Raw genomic sequence first — 14608 nt, 5'->3', positions numbered from 1 at the left:
ACTATCACGGCATGCTCACCTTCCACGCTATTTAACCAACGCATTTTTGAGTTTCCACGCATAAAAACAGTGTGAGCGTGCTCATTCTGACATTTTTTATGGCGAGCGTACGAAATCATTTTGCAATCATGCATTAAGTAACATTTAACGTACCCATTACGTTTTTTTTGGTCTGCTTTTTTTTTTTTGCGAGCCCATGCTAAAATTGGTTTCGCATGAGTTTTATTTGCATAGGCTCCCCAAGAGTTGCATCCCGTCGCTCACATACCTGTCCTTGAACCCTCGAACCACCTTCTGGATGAGAATGACCTTGTCGGTAATGGCCTTGTCCCTCTCAATCTCTAGCAGCATGTCATGGTGATCCTGAGGAGAGAAAGTTTGCAACTGTTATCCAGGAACGGGGCTGCCAATTTCCCACCAAGGTGCTCTTCCAGCTCTGCTTCACTCAGTGGGACCCCCTTTGTTTTCAGAACATAAATTATGCAGGGGCCCCTAAGAGCCCCCTCCAGAGTCTCATTGCTCTCACTTTCATTATTATTAATGGCCATTACAGGATGATTTTATTCTTTTTAATGTTTTAAAGACATGTTACAGCAATTTTCCTACTCCCCCCTTAAAGATAACATTTATACAGAACACCATCTGTCTCTCTAGCGTTTGAGACTGGTTTGGAATCATCACATATGCTTTGTCCTTATATAAGCACCTTCTCTCTAGTGAGGTCATAATCCTCTGCTTTATGACATCACAGCCACCTGCTCTGGAAATGACTGTGATGTCACAAAGGCCCCATTCTGAAATTGTGAGCGAGGATCCACTGGGAGGGAAAAATAAACATTTCAGACACAATCTGGGGAAAATAATACGGAAGGTCTGGAAAAAAGCTCAGAGGGCTTATGTGTCAATACTGCATGGTATATTTAGTCCGTACCAGATCTCTCCATTCATTAGCTAAAATACTGTAAATGGGGAAGCACTGTAATTTAAACTGTGACATAATCAGCATGGTTATGTTAAAGCCAGGGAATTTTAATGGGGAAGAATGGAGCAGAGTTGGGCCTGGCGGTCTTTATCTGCTCTCAGTTTCTTCGTTCCTGTCCTTGTGAAGAGTTCGGTTATACTGGAAAGCTGTGATGAATTTACAGTGAGGGCGTGGTGCAGGCGTATATTCTCTCTCGGTTTCTGGTTCCATGTCCCTCTCATAGGGACACTTCACTTTGTTTCCTCTGTGGACACAGAACCACCCCCACCCCGCTTTCCTGTTTAGGAAGTCTCAGATTTGCCCTCCTAAACAGATTAGCTCTGCACGTTTCCTGCCCCCGACAGCTGCCAGGACCTGATAAAACCTTTTGGAGAGGAAGGCTGAATACCACGTCATGCAAAATACTAGAGTTGGTGGTCCAAAAGCAGAACAGATCCGGGCAGTGAGGCAACATGACCTGGGCCTGCCCCACAGAGAGCTCAGGCATTGCTTCTTATTCTCTACCTACGCTTCTGTTTTTCTTCGTCTGGTACGTCCTTCTTTTTCTTCCAACTCAGTTGGAACTAATTCTTGGATTCTCACACCACGAGCCTGGGGATCGTCCTTCTATCTGAATAGACCCCCCCCCCTGCCGCCAGCAATGGCCCTGAGGCTGTGAGTCATGCACCAGGCTTCCTAGAGGAACTCTGCATCACGGCCTTTAAATCCAGTAAGCAGGTGGTGGCCCTCTATGGTGTCCATAAATCCCCCATCCCAGTGACTGTAAACGCTGGCTTTGAAACATCTCCAGCCCTGGCTGACACGAGGCGTGGAAAACACACCACCTGGGATTCAACCCGAGGACCCTCCGTTTAGCAGCGCACAACACTGCCACTAGGCCAGCCCCTTCCTATGCTAAGTTACAGGCAAAAAAAACCAAAACCCACATCCAGGAATCACCTTGCTGCACAGAGATGGGCGATGTGGCTGTCGCTGTGGTTTGGGCCCGCAGCAGAGAATCTGCTGACCTCAGCTCCATTCCGACCTTCACCAAGTTATCTTCTATGCAAACTTACATTGTAAGTTTGCATAGAAGAATATTTACCATGCAGACGGGCGCGCACTGCATGGTAAATATTCCTGTGGGCTTATGTTTCAGTGCTGCCAGTTTCTCGTCCGACCAGCTCCGCTCCAGCTGGCGAGGCGCGCTGTTTCCATAAAATCCCCTCCCGACTCCAACACATCCCTGATTTTTAAACTTTTCAAAGAGACAGGGAGAGAAGCCGGCGAAGGAAACAAACTGCCTTTCCCTTTCTGGAGGATACATTTTGGCATGACCTAGGTGAGCCCAGAACTCTGGGTTTCTAGCGGACGCCGGGTGCCCTGCTGGAGGATGTGCGAGATCTGAAAAATCCCTTTTTTTTATGATCCAGGTGCAGGAAACACGGGGGCATTCATGGAAGCAGCATATCCAGCCGTACATTGCAGGAAATCATTTAGGTTAAAAAAAAAAAAAGAAAACCCTAGAAAGCAGGAACAATGTTCCCTTTCTGCTCTGAGACGTGGGTTTCTCAAAAGATGGCTCCGAGCAGTGGGAATAAATCTGGTTCTGCTTTAAGCCAATTTATGAGATGAAAGCTGCGAGAGCAGACTCCTCGGATTTCCATCTAGAAGGCAATTTACACACAGGTCAATCCAGTAAAGTGCGGCCGCGTTTACCCCGCTCCTAACCCGCTTTCTACTCACTTTCCGGCCGCGTTAGCCCTTCCTGCAATCCACAATCCCCTTTAACCTACTCTTACTGCGTCCTTAAATCCCCGGGTAACCCCTTCCACACGCGGCATGTATATTACATGTAAACGATCGAATTAGCTATTCCCTCCCATACAGTGACGCGCACCCCGACTATCGCTATCTTTCCCTGCCGTTTTGCCGCGCGTTTAACCTGCTAACTTACCACCTACCCTTACCCCTGCGTTAGAGGCAGGGGTAAGGGTAGGCGGCAAACTTTCCCCCAGCCCCCACTCACCTGCCCTGGCCGCGTCCATGGGTGCCGGTCTCCGGGGCAGCCCCAGTCCTCTCCCCTCCTCCCGAAGCAACAAAAGCGAAAAAAAGCGAAAAAGCGAAGAAAAAAAAAACAAAAACGAAAAAAAACGAAAAAAAAAAGTTGCAAGGGAGAGAGGGGAGAGAGGACGGGCAATCCTACGCTCGGGATTGCCAGTCCTCTCTCCCCTCCTCCCGAAGCAGGGCGCGAAAAGCAGCCTTGCTTTTTGGGAGGAGGGGAGAGAGGACTGGCAGTGAAAAGCGACGAAGCGGCTTACTTTTTTTGCAGCCCCCCTCCGGAGACGGACATCGGCGAGGACGACCGCGGCTCCCCTCCCCTGCCTCCAGCTGCCCGCGAAGATAGACGCATCGCACGGGCGAAAGCGGCCCCTGTTCGTGCAATTGGGCCGCTCAAGGCGTGACGTCACGACGTTTGGCGTCACGGCATGTGCTGTCACGTCTTGAGCGGCCCAATTGCACGCACAGGGGCCGCTTTCGCCTGTGCGATGCGTCTATCTTCGCGGGCAGCTGGAGGCAGGGGAGGGGAGCCGCGGTCGTCCTCGCCGATGTCCGTCTCCGGAGGGGGGGCTGCAAAAAAAGTAAGCCGCTTCGTCGCTCAAATGTCATTTGAAATGACAGGTACCAGCGTGTCCGTGAAGCGTTAGGCCCGCGCACCCAGGTTACTGTATAGGCGCTGTATAGCGCTCTATACAGTGAAATGGGTTGCGCGGGCCTAACGCTTCACGGACGCTTCTTAGACGCAGCTTGCATTTGCAAGCTATTTACATACAGTATCGAGTGGTAGGTGAGCCGGACTGTGCGTGCGGCAACCGCAGGTGCGCTGGGCACTAACGCAGCTCTTCCTACCACTCGTTACTGGATTGACCTGACAGCTAGTTACTCAGGTAAACACCGATTTACCCACGTGATCTGCCTTTTGACAATCTATTTATTTTATATTCCACTTTTCAGCAGGTTACATCCAGGTACTGTAGGCATTTCCCTATCAATCTAAGGGGTGATGCCTCGAGCTGCGGTTAGTGCTCTAACGCGTGTCAAACAGCGCACATCGCATGATAGAGCACTAGCGCGGCAATACTGTACGACATATGCAATAGTTTGCATGTCCCCACCCTGGTGAGCTCCCCTATTACAATCACCTTCTTTGCATGCGATTTGCATACATGAATAATGCAATTGCTTGCAGAGAAAGTCATTACTAGGCCCTTTGATGCAAATATTTTATTGCGGCTGACCGAGAGGGTGGTCGGCCGTGATAGAATAGCAGCCCTTTCTTGAATTGTGGTAAATGTGAGGCAGGAGCCCGGGGACCCTAATGCGGGTCCCGCCTCACATTCAGAGTGCCGGCCATCAAAAACTAAAAAAATGCCGAGGCTCGATAAAAGGTTGAGCGGGGGGGTCAGTGCGGACCACGGGCTCAACCCGGGGCTGCCACTCGAGGTGGCCCCCGACTGCCCTGAAGTTAAAAAGTAGGTGCCCGCATGGCAACTGCCCACCCCCACCCTCGTACTCCCTCCCACCTCCAAAGTGCTTACAAATAAATAAGGTGTCCCGGCCGGGCCCCCTTGCACCCCTCCATCCCCCCCCCCCCAGGAACCCCCACCTCACTCCTGACCCCCGAACCTTTAAAATCACAAACAGGTCCCTCGGTCCCTTGCACCTGGCCTGGTCCGCACCCTTTTCCAGAACCTGGACCTTGCCCCACACGTGACTAGTACAAGGGTCGGGGATCGGACCCAGGCTACGTGGCCGAGGGTCCGATACCTGGACCTTGGAAAATGGCGCCGACTGGGCCAGGGGCGAGGGTACGTCCCGGCCCCACCGAGGGACCTCCTCATGAATTTAAAGGTTTGAGGGGTGCGGAAGGGGGGGCTCTTAGGGCTTCAAGGGGGGGTCCCGGATATCTTTTGTTTGTCTCTTAGGGGGTGGGAGGGGCTATGTGGGGGAGCACTTAGGGGATGGGGGAGTCCGCCCAGCACACCTTATTTATTTTTAAGCACTTTGGGGATGGAGGGGTTATGGGTGGGGGGGGGGGGGCCATCGCCGCACGAGCACCAATTTTTCTTCTTCTGGGCAGTCGGGGCCGCCTTGAGTGGCAGCCCCGGGCTGAGCTGGGGGTCAGCCCTGACCCTCTCTCACTCAACCTCTTATTGAGCCACGAGACTTTTTTTTTTGGGGGCAGTGGCCCTTTAAGGTGATGGCGGTCCCTTGAGGTTGGGGCCCCCATTGCATTAAAGGCCTGCTGGGTCCTGAGGTGTTTGAGCCACAGAGCCGTGATATTTATTCATGATAATGGGACCCCCTCCTGTGAAAAGCATCATGGCTTAATGATTCTATCCCTAAGGGGCCGATACAATGCGCTCATCCACCCCCCCAATGCAATAGGGGATTAGCGCCTATTTAACGTGCGTCTGACGCGAAGTGAATGAGATAGCGCTCATCACATGCAAATACTCATTCACTCCACGTGCAATAAAATAAATGTGCGTCTCAGACACACATTTATCGCTCAGCTATTAATGCCTGCCTGGAACAGGCGTTAATAGCTGAGCACACTGAAAAGAAGTACAGAAAAGCAGAAAAAACTGCTTTTCTGTACTTCTTCTCTTAAGTAAAAAAAATAAAAAAAATGTTAACTCGGCGTCCATTTTCATTACCTGTAGACGGCCGGTTATGAAAACCGATGCCGAGTTTACTGGCGTCGGTCTTCATAACCGGCCAGCCGTGGCGGGGTCGTGTTAGCAAGGAGGCACTAAGGTCAACCCCCTAATTTGGGTATTGCGGGCGCCATGAGCGCGTTAGGAAAGCAATGGAGGGTAAAGTGACTTCCCCAATGTCACAAGGAGGGGCAGGGGGATTTGAACCCCTGGCTTGCAGTTTTCTGCTCTAACCAGCAGGCTATTCCTCTTGGAGCACTGCCCTAGCTCAATACAGCTAAATGTACACACACACTGTCCCACAATGTCTGTCCTTTTAGCCGCTTTTAGGGGAGGCGTTCCCGGAGGGGGGAAGGGGTTTAGGCAATATCTGAAAATAACCCATGGAGATTGTTTCAAGTCTACACAAGTTATTTTACTTACAGATTTTTTACCTGCATGCAAAATACAGCCGCAAAAGTCCAAACGTTTCCTTTGAAATTTGGTGCAAATTCCAGCATCCAGCTGTCAGGACCTGCTTATACAAGACGTCAACCATTCCAGCAGGGAGTGGGATGGGGAGGGAGGACCTCTGCAACCTCAGCTCTTAGTTTAAAAAGACGGCAAGATGTGACCACAGCCATTGTGCACGAGGACTGAGATCCAACGGACGCTTGGCGCCTTACCTTCAGAAAGATCTTGGTTTTTCCAATTTGCCAGTCGTCATCTCTACCCAGCACGGCTTCGGCTATCCGCTGGCACGTTCCCCGCAGGTCTCCCTGGAAGAGAGGGAGCCTAGCGTGAGTTAAAGCTTGCAAAACGTCCAAGCGGGAAGGAAGGAGCCTTCACAGTCAAGAAAAGCGCTGACAGTGCGTCACCGTTTGCCTCGCTGTCTCCTGTATGTTGAGATCCAGATGTGCTGAGCATGTTTCCCATAGGCACAGAATGCCCGAGAACATAGACTCTTAAGCAGCACATTGGACTTTTTGCCTCTGTTCCTCCCTTTCTGTTCTGGTGCTGATTTTTCATTTTCACCTTCTGGTCAAAAAGCAGCAGCGCTACCTCGAGTCTGCTTGCTGTGAGCCGGTTTATTTCTCTCTGCTAATGCCTTCTCTTTTGTCCCTACTGCAGAGCTGCATTTCTCTTTTTCTAACAAACGTTATGCCCTATACTTATACTTCTTTTTTTGTTTTTTGGAATATACAGTGCACACCTTTTATACTGGCCATGCCACTCTTCTCTTTTAATCAGACTCTCCACATTTCAGGTCTTCTGGTGGTTCTCTGCCTGACACCTCTGGTGAAGTCTGCTAAAGGCTGGCACCACCCGTGTTCTCTATCTGCTTAGATTCATCAAAGCAGGGAGAGCTCTTCAAAGCCGCCCAGGCTAATATCCCCTCCGGAAGCAATCAAATATCAAAAAGGAGAAAGGGGATCCTGGAGGAAAGCTGTGCCCTCCTGCATAGTGTGCAATAATTCACAAAGACAGTTTTCAAAGTAATCCAGTTGCTTTAAAATGTTTGAAGATGCCTAGGTTGCCCTGTCTGGCCCATTCTGTGCCCCTTATCGTGGCCAGGGAATCTCAGGAGACTGGGAACCCTGTCCACAGCACCCATTTCATCGCTAATAAAAATGAAAAATAAGTGGTTAAGGCCGTTAGTGTAGCTGGGTTTATAAACAGGTTTGGATAAGTTCCTGGAGGAGAAGTCCATTACCTGCTATTAATTAAGTTGCCTTAGAAAATAGCCACTGCTATTACTAGCAATGGTAACATGGAATAGACTTAGTTTTTGGGTACTTGCCAGGTTCTTGTGGCCTGGATTGGCCTCTGTTGGAAACAGGATGTGGGCTTGATGGACCCTTGGTCTGACCCAGCATGGCATAAGTTGCAATCCTGTTTGCATGAAAGGTATTGCATAAATCAACATTATAATTCTTATTGCATAATTCAGTGTCAGGCTAGTGTGTGTGTGTGTGTGTGGGCAAGGCATCAGCCTTCCATCTCTCAAGACTGGATACAGTCCAGCTAAGGCCACAACTTAATTCAGCGCTCACAAATTAGTCCTCAGAGAGCACTTTTGAAAGCCACAAAACTACTTCAAGCATTAGTAATAGAAGCAGAGAAAACGATGGCCCATTCCTTATGCCGCATCAGAGAGCCTTCCCCATCTCGGCCTTTACCTTCTTGGCTTCCGTTTACTGTTTTGGCCGGAAGCCACTGGGAGGCTGTGCTGTGTATTCCACCACCTTTTTCTGTGAGGAACTATATCCCCGAGTCTATCCTCTTGTCCTACAACTTCCATTCCCCTGGAAGATACTTGCTTCTTGTGCATCATTCATTTCTTTGAGGGGCTCGATATTGAAAGGAGAAGCAGCCAACTAAGTTAACTAAACTTATCCGGCTGACTTAGCTGGGGTATTCAGTGGCACAGCCTCGCCGCTGACCAGGATAACTTAAAAGTTAGCCGTCTAAGTAGATCTGGCTAACTTTAGAACTGCTCAATAGCAGGTCTTACTTATCCAGCTAACTTACAGCTGATTTACCAAAGCTTTTCTTCCATTCTGTGTCTTATGGGAAAAATGCTTTATAAATGAGGCCCTTAGCTGGTTAAGTGTGAATATCGTCACTTATCCATCTATGTTATCCAGATAAGCGGCTCCTCCCCGTTACGCTCCCATCTCATTCACCATTTAAGCCAGCTAACTACTTAGCCAGATAATTAGTTATCGAGCTAAGTGGCAGCCGCTGAACGTGGTCAGATATTCAGAAGTTGCCACTTAGCCAGATACGTTGCTATCATATCCCCCACTTTCCTCTCTCCCAATGCACCCAGCCACCTCACCTGGCGCGTGATTCTGTATTCAAATGAGAGGTCGCGCAAATGAGGAGGCGCTAGGGACAATAGCGCCTCCTTATTAGCAGTACAGGTGGCTGTCAGCGGGTTCTGACAGCCAACGCTCAATTTTACCGGCGTCGGTTTCTGAACCCACTGAAAGCCACGGGTTAGTAAAACGGCTGCCGGTAAAATTGAGCATCCATTTTTCTAACCTACTGACTGGTGGGCAGATTTTGAAATTTCTCTTTTTTAATTTTTGGTTCCTCCAACTTAATATAGCTAGGATATTAAGTCAGAGGGTGTACAGAAAAGCAGTATTTTCTTGGGCAGGTGTTAATTTCTGAGAGTAAAATGTGCGGCTTGGCCACACATTTTACTTTCAGTATCCCAGGCGACTAACTAATAACCTCATCAACATGCATTTGCATGTGATGAGCGCTATTCGTTTTCAGGGGGGGTTGGCCGTGCGTTTTCAACATGCTAAACCCCTTATAGTATAAGGGGTAATAGACGCACGTCGAAAACACGTGGCCAATCTCATGCTAAGCAGTGCGCTTGGCCAAGTGCACTGTACTGTATCGGCCTGTTTGAGTGTTAACACATTTAAATCATTTTCTCTCATTTCATAGGACTTATGATGCAGACTCTGCATGATTTTGGTAATCCTTCTCTGGCCTGATTGTAATCCGTTTATATCCTTGTGGAGATTCAGCTTCCAGGATCGCACATGATACTCTAAATGAGACTTTATCAACGAGCTAAAGCTAAACAGAGGCATTATCACCTCTGATTGTTTTCTTTTTTTTTTTACTGGTAATGCCACTCCTTATGCATCCTTCCATCTCCAGCTGTTGCCATGTCGCACTATTTTGCAACCTTGACATCATCAGGGATGATTACCTCAAGATCTCTCTCCTGTTTGGTGCACAGAATTACGTCAGCCCTCTCATGGATTGCCCTCTTGGACTTCTGCACCCCACAAGTTTGACTCCATACTTTTTAATGCCTTAATTCTTAACTACCAAATTCCAGAGCATTCACAGCAGCTGCTGCCCAGGGGAAGCCCTAAGAAGGGAAAACAGGCATGTTGCAGGACAGGTCTTGGCTTTAATGGCAAAGTGAGAAAACTTACCAAATGAATTCTTTCTGCAAGAATATTAAAGCCACTTGCAGTACATGCAATAAAATAACCCACCTTTAAAAATGCATATTTACAACTTTCTATAAAGATGTTCAGTATCAAACAACTGCTTTTGGTGGGAACGTTATTTGTTTGCTGACTGTAGTGCAAGGTTTTGTATGTTGTTTTATTTATTTATTTAATTTATTATTTGATTTCTATTCCACCTTTCAGTTACTTCAAAGCGGATTACATTCAGGTACTGTAGTCGGAAGCATCAAGATATATCATATAATACATCTCGGCCTTATCCAGTGGAATTATTTCCCAAACTTGGATCAATGGCCCAACAGCGGGGTCATGGCGTATTCTGCAAGCGAGTCACAAGATGAAGACCGCTTTGAAAATCAAGAGAAAAGGCAGGAGAGCCCAAAACATTATTTTATTAAATTTTTGTAAATCTCAAGCCCATTGTCAATGCTAGGTTAGTGCTCCTTCAAGAATTGCAAGCTGCAATGCAAATAAGTGAGATAAAAAAGGAATCTAGGTCTTGAGTTTTTGATGGGCCCCAAGATTTACTGTTTCATGCTCGAAACTTAGACTAGGAGGCAGATAAGGGCATAAGACCCATCTGGTCTGCCCCAATTCCTTCTTGTTGCCGTGCTGTAGACCCTGGTGGATCCCTGGCTTTCCCTAGTGCTTTACAGCTCTGTGCTTATTCCGGGCTTTCTTAAATTCCGGTCCTGTTTTTGCCTCTATCACGTCCGCTTGAAGGCTGTTCTACACATCCCCCCCTCCGTGAAGTAAAATATTTTCTGTTTCCCTTCCGTCTACCCCTTTGGAGTCTCCTATCATGATCTCTTGTTCTAGAACATTCTGGGGCCGATTTTAAATTTTACGCGCGCGGGGTACATTTGTGCGCGCTACCCGGTGCGCACAAAAGTACACTCGATTTTATAACATGCGCGCGCTGCTGCGCACATGTTATAAAATCTGGGGTCGGCGCGTGCACGGGAGTGCACACTTGTGCACCTTGCACGTGCCAAGCCCAAGGGGAGCCCCGATAGCTTTCCCCGTTCCCCCCAAGGCCGCTCCGAAATCGGAGCGGCCTCGGAGGGAACTTTTCTACCGCTCCCCCCCACCTTCCCCTCCCTTCCCCTATCTTACCCACCCCCCAGCCCTAACTAAATCCCCCCCTAACTTTGTTTCCGAAGTTACCACTGCCCAAGGCAGGCGTAACATGCGCGCACTGGCTCACCATCCCCCAGCACAGGCCTCTGTGCCGGAGAATTCGGGACCGCCCCCGGACTGCCCTTGAACCGCCGCCCCCCCCCCCCACGGACCGACCCCGAACCGCCGCCCCACCCCCACCCCTGGACCGCCCATTTTTTAAAGCCTCAGGACATATGCGCGTCCTGGGGCTTGGCGTGTGCAGGGGTAGGTTTTCGGGGGTTACGCTCGTAACCCTTTGAAAATCTACCCCTCTATGCCTAAGAAAAGGTTTTGCTCTTTGAGATAAATGAATGTTTCGCTCCTATCCCCCATCTCTTCTCCTCTGAGGTTAGTGGATGAGAACACATAACAAAGAGTTCAGGGCACCAGTGGCCACTTTACATGGGTGGACATTAGATTTATAGGAGACTTAATACCAGATGTAAGGCCTTGTCAAAAGATACCAAATTTAAGGGCTGCACAAAATCTCACAAAATTTTCACCACTATGAAAAGAAAATCTTGTACATAAAACCCCCCAAATATGCAAAGAGGATGCAAATCACTTTCCTGCTCAGTTTTGAAATGGCACAAGTTTTATCCAAGGCATAAATTTGGTTCTAGGTAAAAACGTATGGAAAATAACTGTGAATAAGGCAGATTACAAAATATTGAATAAATAATACATACGGGGTAGATTTTAAAAGGGTGCGCGCGCTACCCAGCGCGCGCACATGTACACCTGATTTTATAACTTGCACGCGCAGAGCTGCGCTGCCTTCCCCCGTTCCCTCCCCTCTAGCCTGATCTTCTCACCCCTTCCCCTAACTTTTCCCCCCCTAGCCCTACTCTAATCCCCCCAAAAGTTTTATCCTACCTTTTGCGCCGGCCAACTGCCGGTGCGCGACCCCTGGCACGGCAGCAAATGGCTGCCGTGCCAGGAGCCGCTGACCCCGCCCCTGCCCCTTTTTTGCGCGTCCTGGGGCTTTACGTGCACCGCCGGGCCTTTTTAAAATCTGTCCCATATTGAATATTAAATAAACAAATAGCATCTGCTACAAGATGCAAGCCTTTTGACCCATGCTTCAGTCTGATCTATATGTGGAGAAGTGTAGGGCTATGACTTTCAGGTGCGGGAACAGGCAAAAGAAATATATTTTGAACATGGCGGTGCTTGCTAATAGGGTTGTTGACATTTCTCTAAAAGAGATTTGCACTACAAGTTGATGAACGCAGAAATAATTGGAATTATTTGTTGAAAATGAGGCCCATTAAAGCCAAAATTACCCTGCAGAGCCACAGGAACCCTGATAACGACCTAAAGGAAATCTGCCCTGGGTTCTGTGAATCGCAGGTTCAGTATAGGATTTGGGTGAATGTGCATCAAATGTCTCGGGGGGGTGTGTGTGTGTGTGTGTGGGGAAGAGTCCATGGATTTTTCCCAATTGCTCTCAGTGAAATTTGCATTTTCACTGTCTAGTCTGAGTCTGATGATTAGAATTTGCCAACATTTTCCAGGGAAATGACTGAATAATAAACTGAAAATGTGTGAAAAAACCAGGCAGCAGCCAAGGTTAAGTGCATGCTGCCATGAAATAAACAGAGCATGGAGGTAAAGGACAACAACGTCAACCTTCCACTCTATTTTATTTGACCCCAGTAATAACCTTATTATTAGCACTCGGGTCTGCATTATACCTGTTTGTAGGCAGGCTTCACTCCAGGCATTAGTACACGATAGCGATCTACAAACTCCACAAAGGTGTAACGGATAGGATAGCCAGCTCTCCGGATCCGAATGGTCTCCATCATCCCCGAGTATCTCAGCTGGCGGACGCACAGCTCCCTATCAAACAGCTAAAGAGAAAGAACATTCAGATCAGGGAGCGGACGAAGGAAAGGCACCCAGTCAGACAAATAAAGACCAACTTGGTCATTCAAGGAGGAAAGAGAGATTATTTCTCATCAAGGAACTAAGAGAAAGAAATTGCCCATGAGGTCAACTCAAGGGATAAATAACATCTTGATCAATGAGCAAAATGTAATACATTAAGACAAGCAACTTTAATGAATTTAAAAAAAAACAAAACAAATCCTGCGTATAAAATGTATTTGGCATGAACTCTACAGCTCAAAGCACAAAGTTGACCTGTAAATGTATTTGGCAAAGAGAGCCAAGCACGCATGCATGAAAATATTTTAAAAGAGACAAAAAAAGGAAACTGCGTTATCTTCCCAATCAGTTCCCCAGCAACATAATGAAATGCTTGTTAGCTTGTCTTTACAGTTATCAAAATAATTCCCTCCGACTGTACTGTAAGGACTCAAAGACAGGAAAAAGCATGCAAGACCGCTATTCTGTGCAGTGGTAACTCATTCTGACCTTCCGAAAACTGTCAAACTTCATCACACAATAAATTCTGAAAGTTTCCACCATCCTTTCACTTCCTGCTGTTCCATTTCCGATGACTATTAACATGTTCTCGTTCCAGTGATGCTCAGTGGAGAAACTTGCAGTGAGCCCTGTCACAGGCTACTTTCCTTGTCCCCTGCTCTACACAGACACAGCCCGGCAAACAGACTTTTCACACACTCCTAAGTTGAAAATAACGGGCTATCCTGAAATAACGCCTGGTAACTTCTATTATGTCGCCTTCAAAAAAAGGGTTTAAACTAGGGTTACTCCTAATTTAGAGGCCGATGCACTGAACCGGGTTAATGCTGGCCGTTAACGCACTTATTGTTTTATTAATTCATTCCCAATATTTATGCAATGCCTATCCTAAAGGATCTAGGCGACTTATGACTTCATTAAAAAACGCCAATTCAGTACAGCATCACCATAAGAGCAGATGCATGAACAGCCGACGTTAGCGATAGGCAAATGAGGCAGGAGTTACCACAGGCCATGAAGTGCGGTCATTTTGGGGTAACATTTCTGCCTGGGGGTAACCTGCACGGTGCAGAAGTTACAACCCTAAACACGTTGTTGGGCGGACTGGATGGACTTTTTGTGGTCTTTATCTCTGGTCATTTCTTACTAGTATTACATTACTATGTAATGTGGATAGAAACACAAAATCTTTACTGTCCCCTCCGCTCTTACGTTTTTGGCATTGATGTGTTTGTGTTACATTTTGCGCATTTTAGCGCACGTCCTTTTTCACTGTGCTAATGGGTAACAAGCTGTTTTGCATACTTTTCACATCTCATCTTGTTAGCTTAGCTAGCGAGTGCTAAATGCGCTGTTGATGCAAGTCAACCGTTTGTGTTACTGCTAACGTCCTTTAGTAAGATGCCCCTTGAGGCTTGGAGGGGCCACGTGTGGCTTTTCAGGTCCTTCAAGTGACTCCTCATTTTTATTTCTTTTTTTACTATTGCACAGAATAAAATTTGAACCATTGGTTACTTAAAACTTAATGTTCTAGGAATAAAATTGAAGGTAATGCTTGCAGCTGATGCACAAAAGAAAGGAATGCATTAAAGTGGCTGAATCAAGCTCTGCTTGCTTCAAAAGGGTATAAAGACTGGGTATCACTCGCTGTAGTAAGGGATCTGGTCACCCACATTAGTTTTGACCTTTAAGAGCAAAATAGTTGGAAATACTTGGGTTTTGATGAACAGCAACAGTTCAGTCCTACAGGAGGTATTCACAAGGTGTTCATCAAGAAAGGACAACCTACCTAGTGGCTCGGTGGCAGTGGTCTTCACCACCATGCAGAAGGCCACCCGGTTTGATCTTCCATACCCCAGGTTAGCTGGGACTGTGGATGCTGCGGA

The 14608-nt window shown here is 47.6% G+C and overlaps 1 protein-coding gene across 5 annotated transcripts in view; it reads right to left on the bottom strand.

Moving 5' to 3' along the window:
- The window catches only part of MYO7A (myosin VIIA), a 284107-nt gene that overhangs the window by 112409 nt on the left and 157090 nt on the right, over positions 1 to 14608 (bottom strand). For all 5 annotated transcript variants that reach the window (XM_029602172.1, XM_029602173.1, XM_029602174.1 and 2 more), the window contains 3 exons: positions 12527 to 12685; positions 6348 to 6440; positions 269 to 363 (listed from right to left, as the gene is read on the bottom strand). In XM_029602172.1, the coding sequence (XP_029458032.1) occupies positions 269 to 363; positions 6348 to 6440; positions 12527 to 12685 (347 nt within the window). The remainder of the gene's footprint in view (positions 1 to 268; positions 364 to 6347; positions 6441 to 12526; positions 12686 to 14608) is intronic.

This window comes from Rhinatrema bivittatum, chromosome 5, assembly GCF_901001135.1.
Source record: "Rhinatrema bivittatum chromosome 5, aRhiBiv1.1, whole genome shotgun sequence".
NCBI classification, from domain to species: Eukaryota; Metazoa; Chordata; class Amphibia; order Gymnophiona; family Rhinatrematidae; genus Rhinatrema; species Rhinatrema bivittatum.
This window is presented reverse-complemented; position numbering and strand designations above follow the sequence as displayed.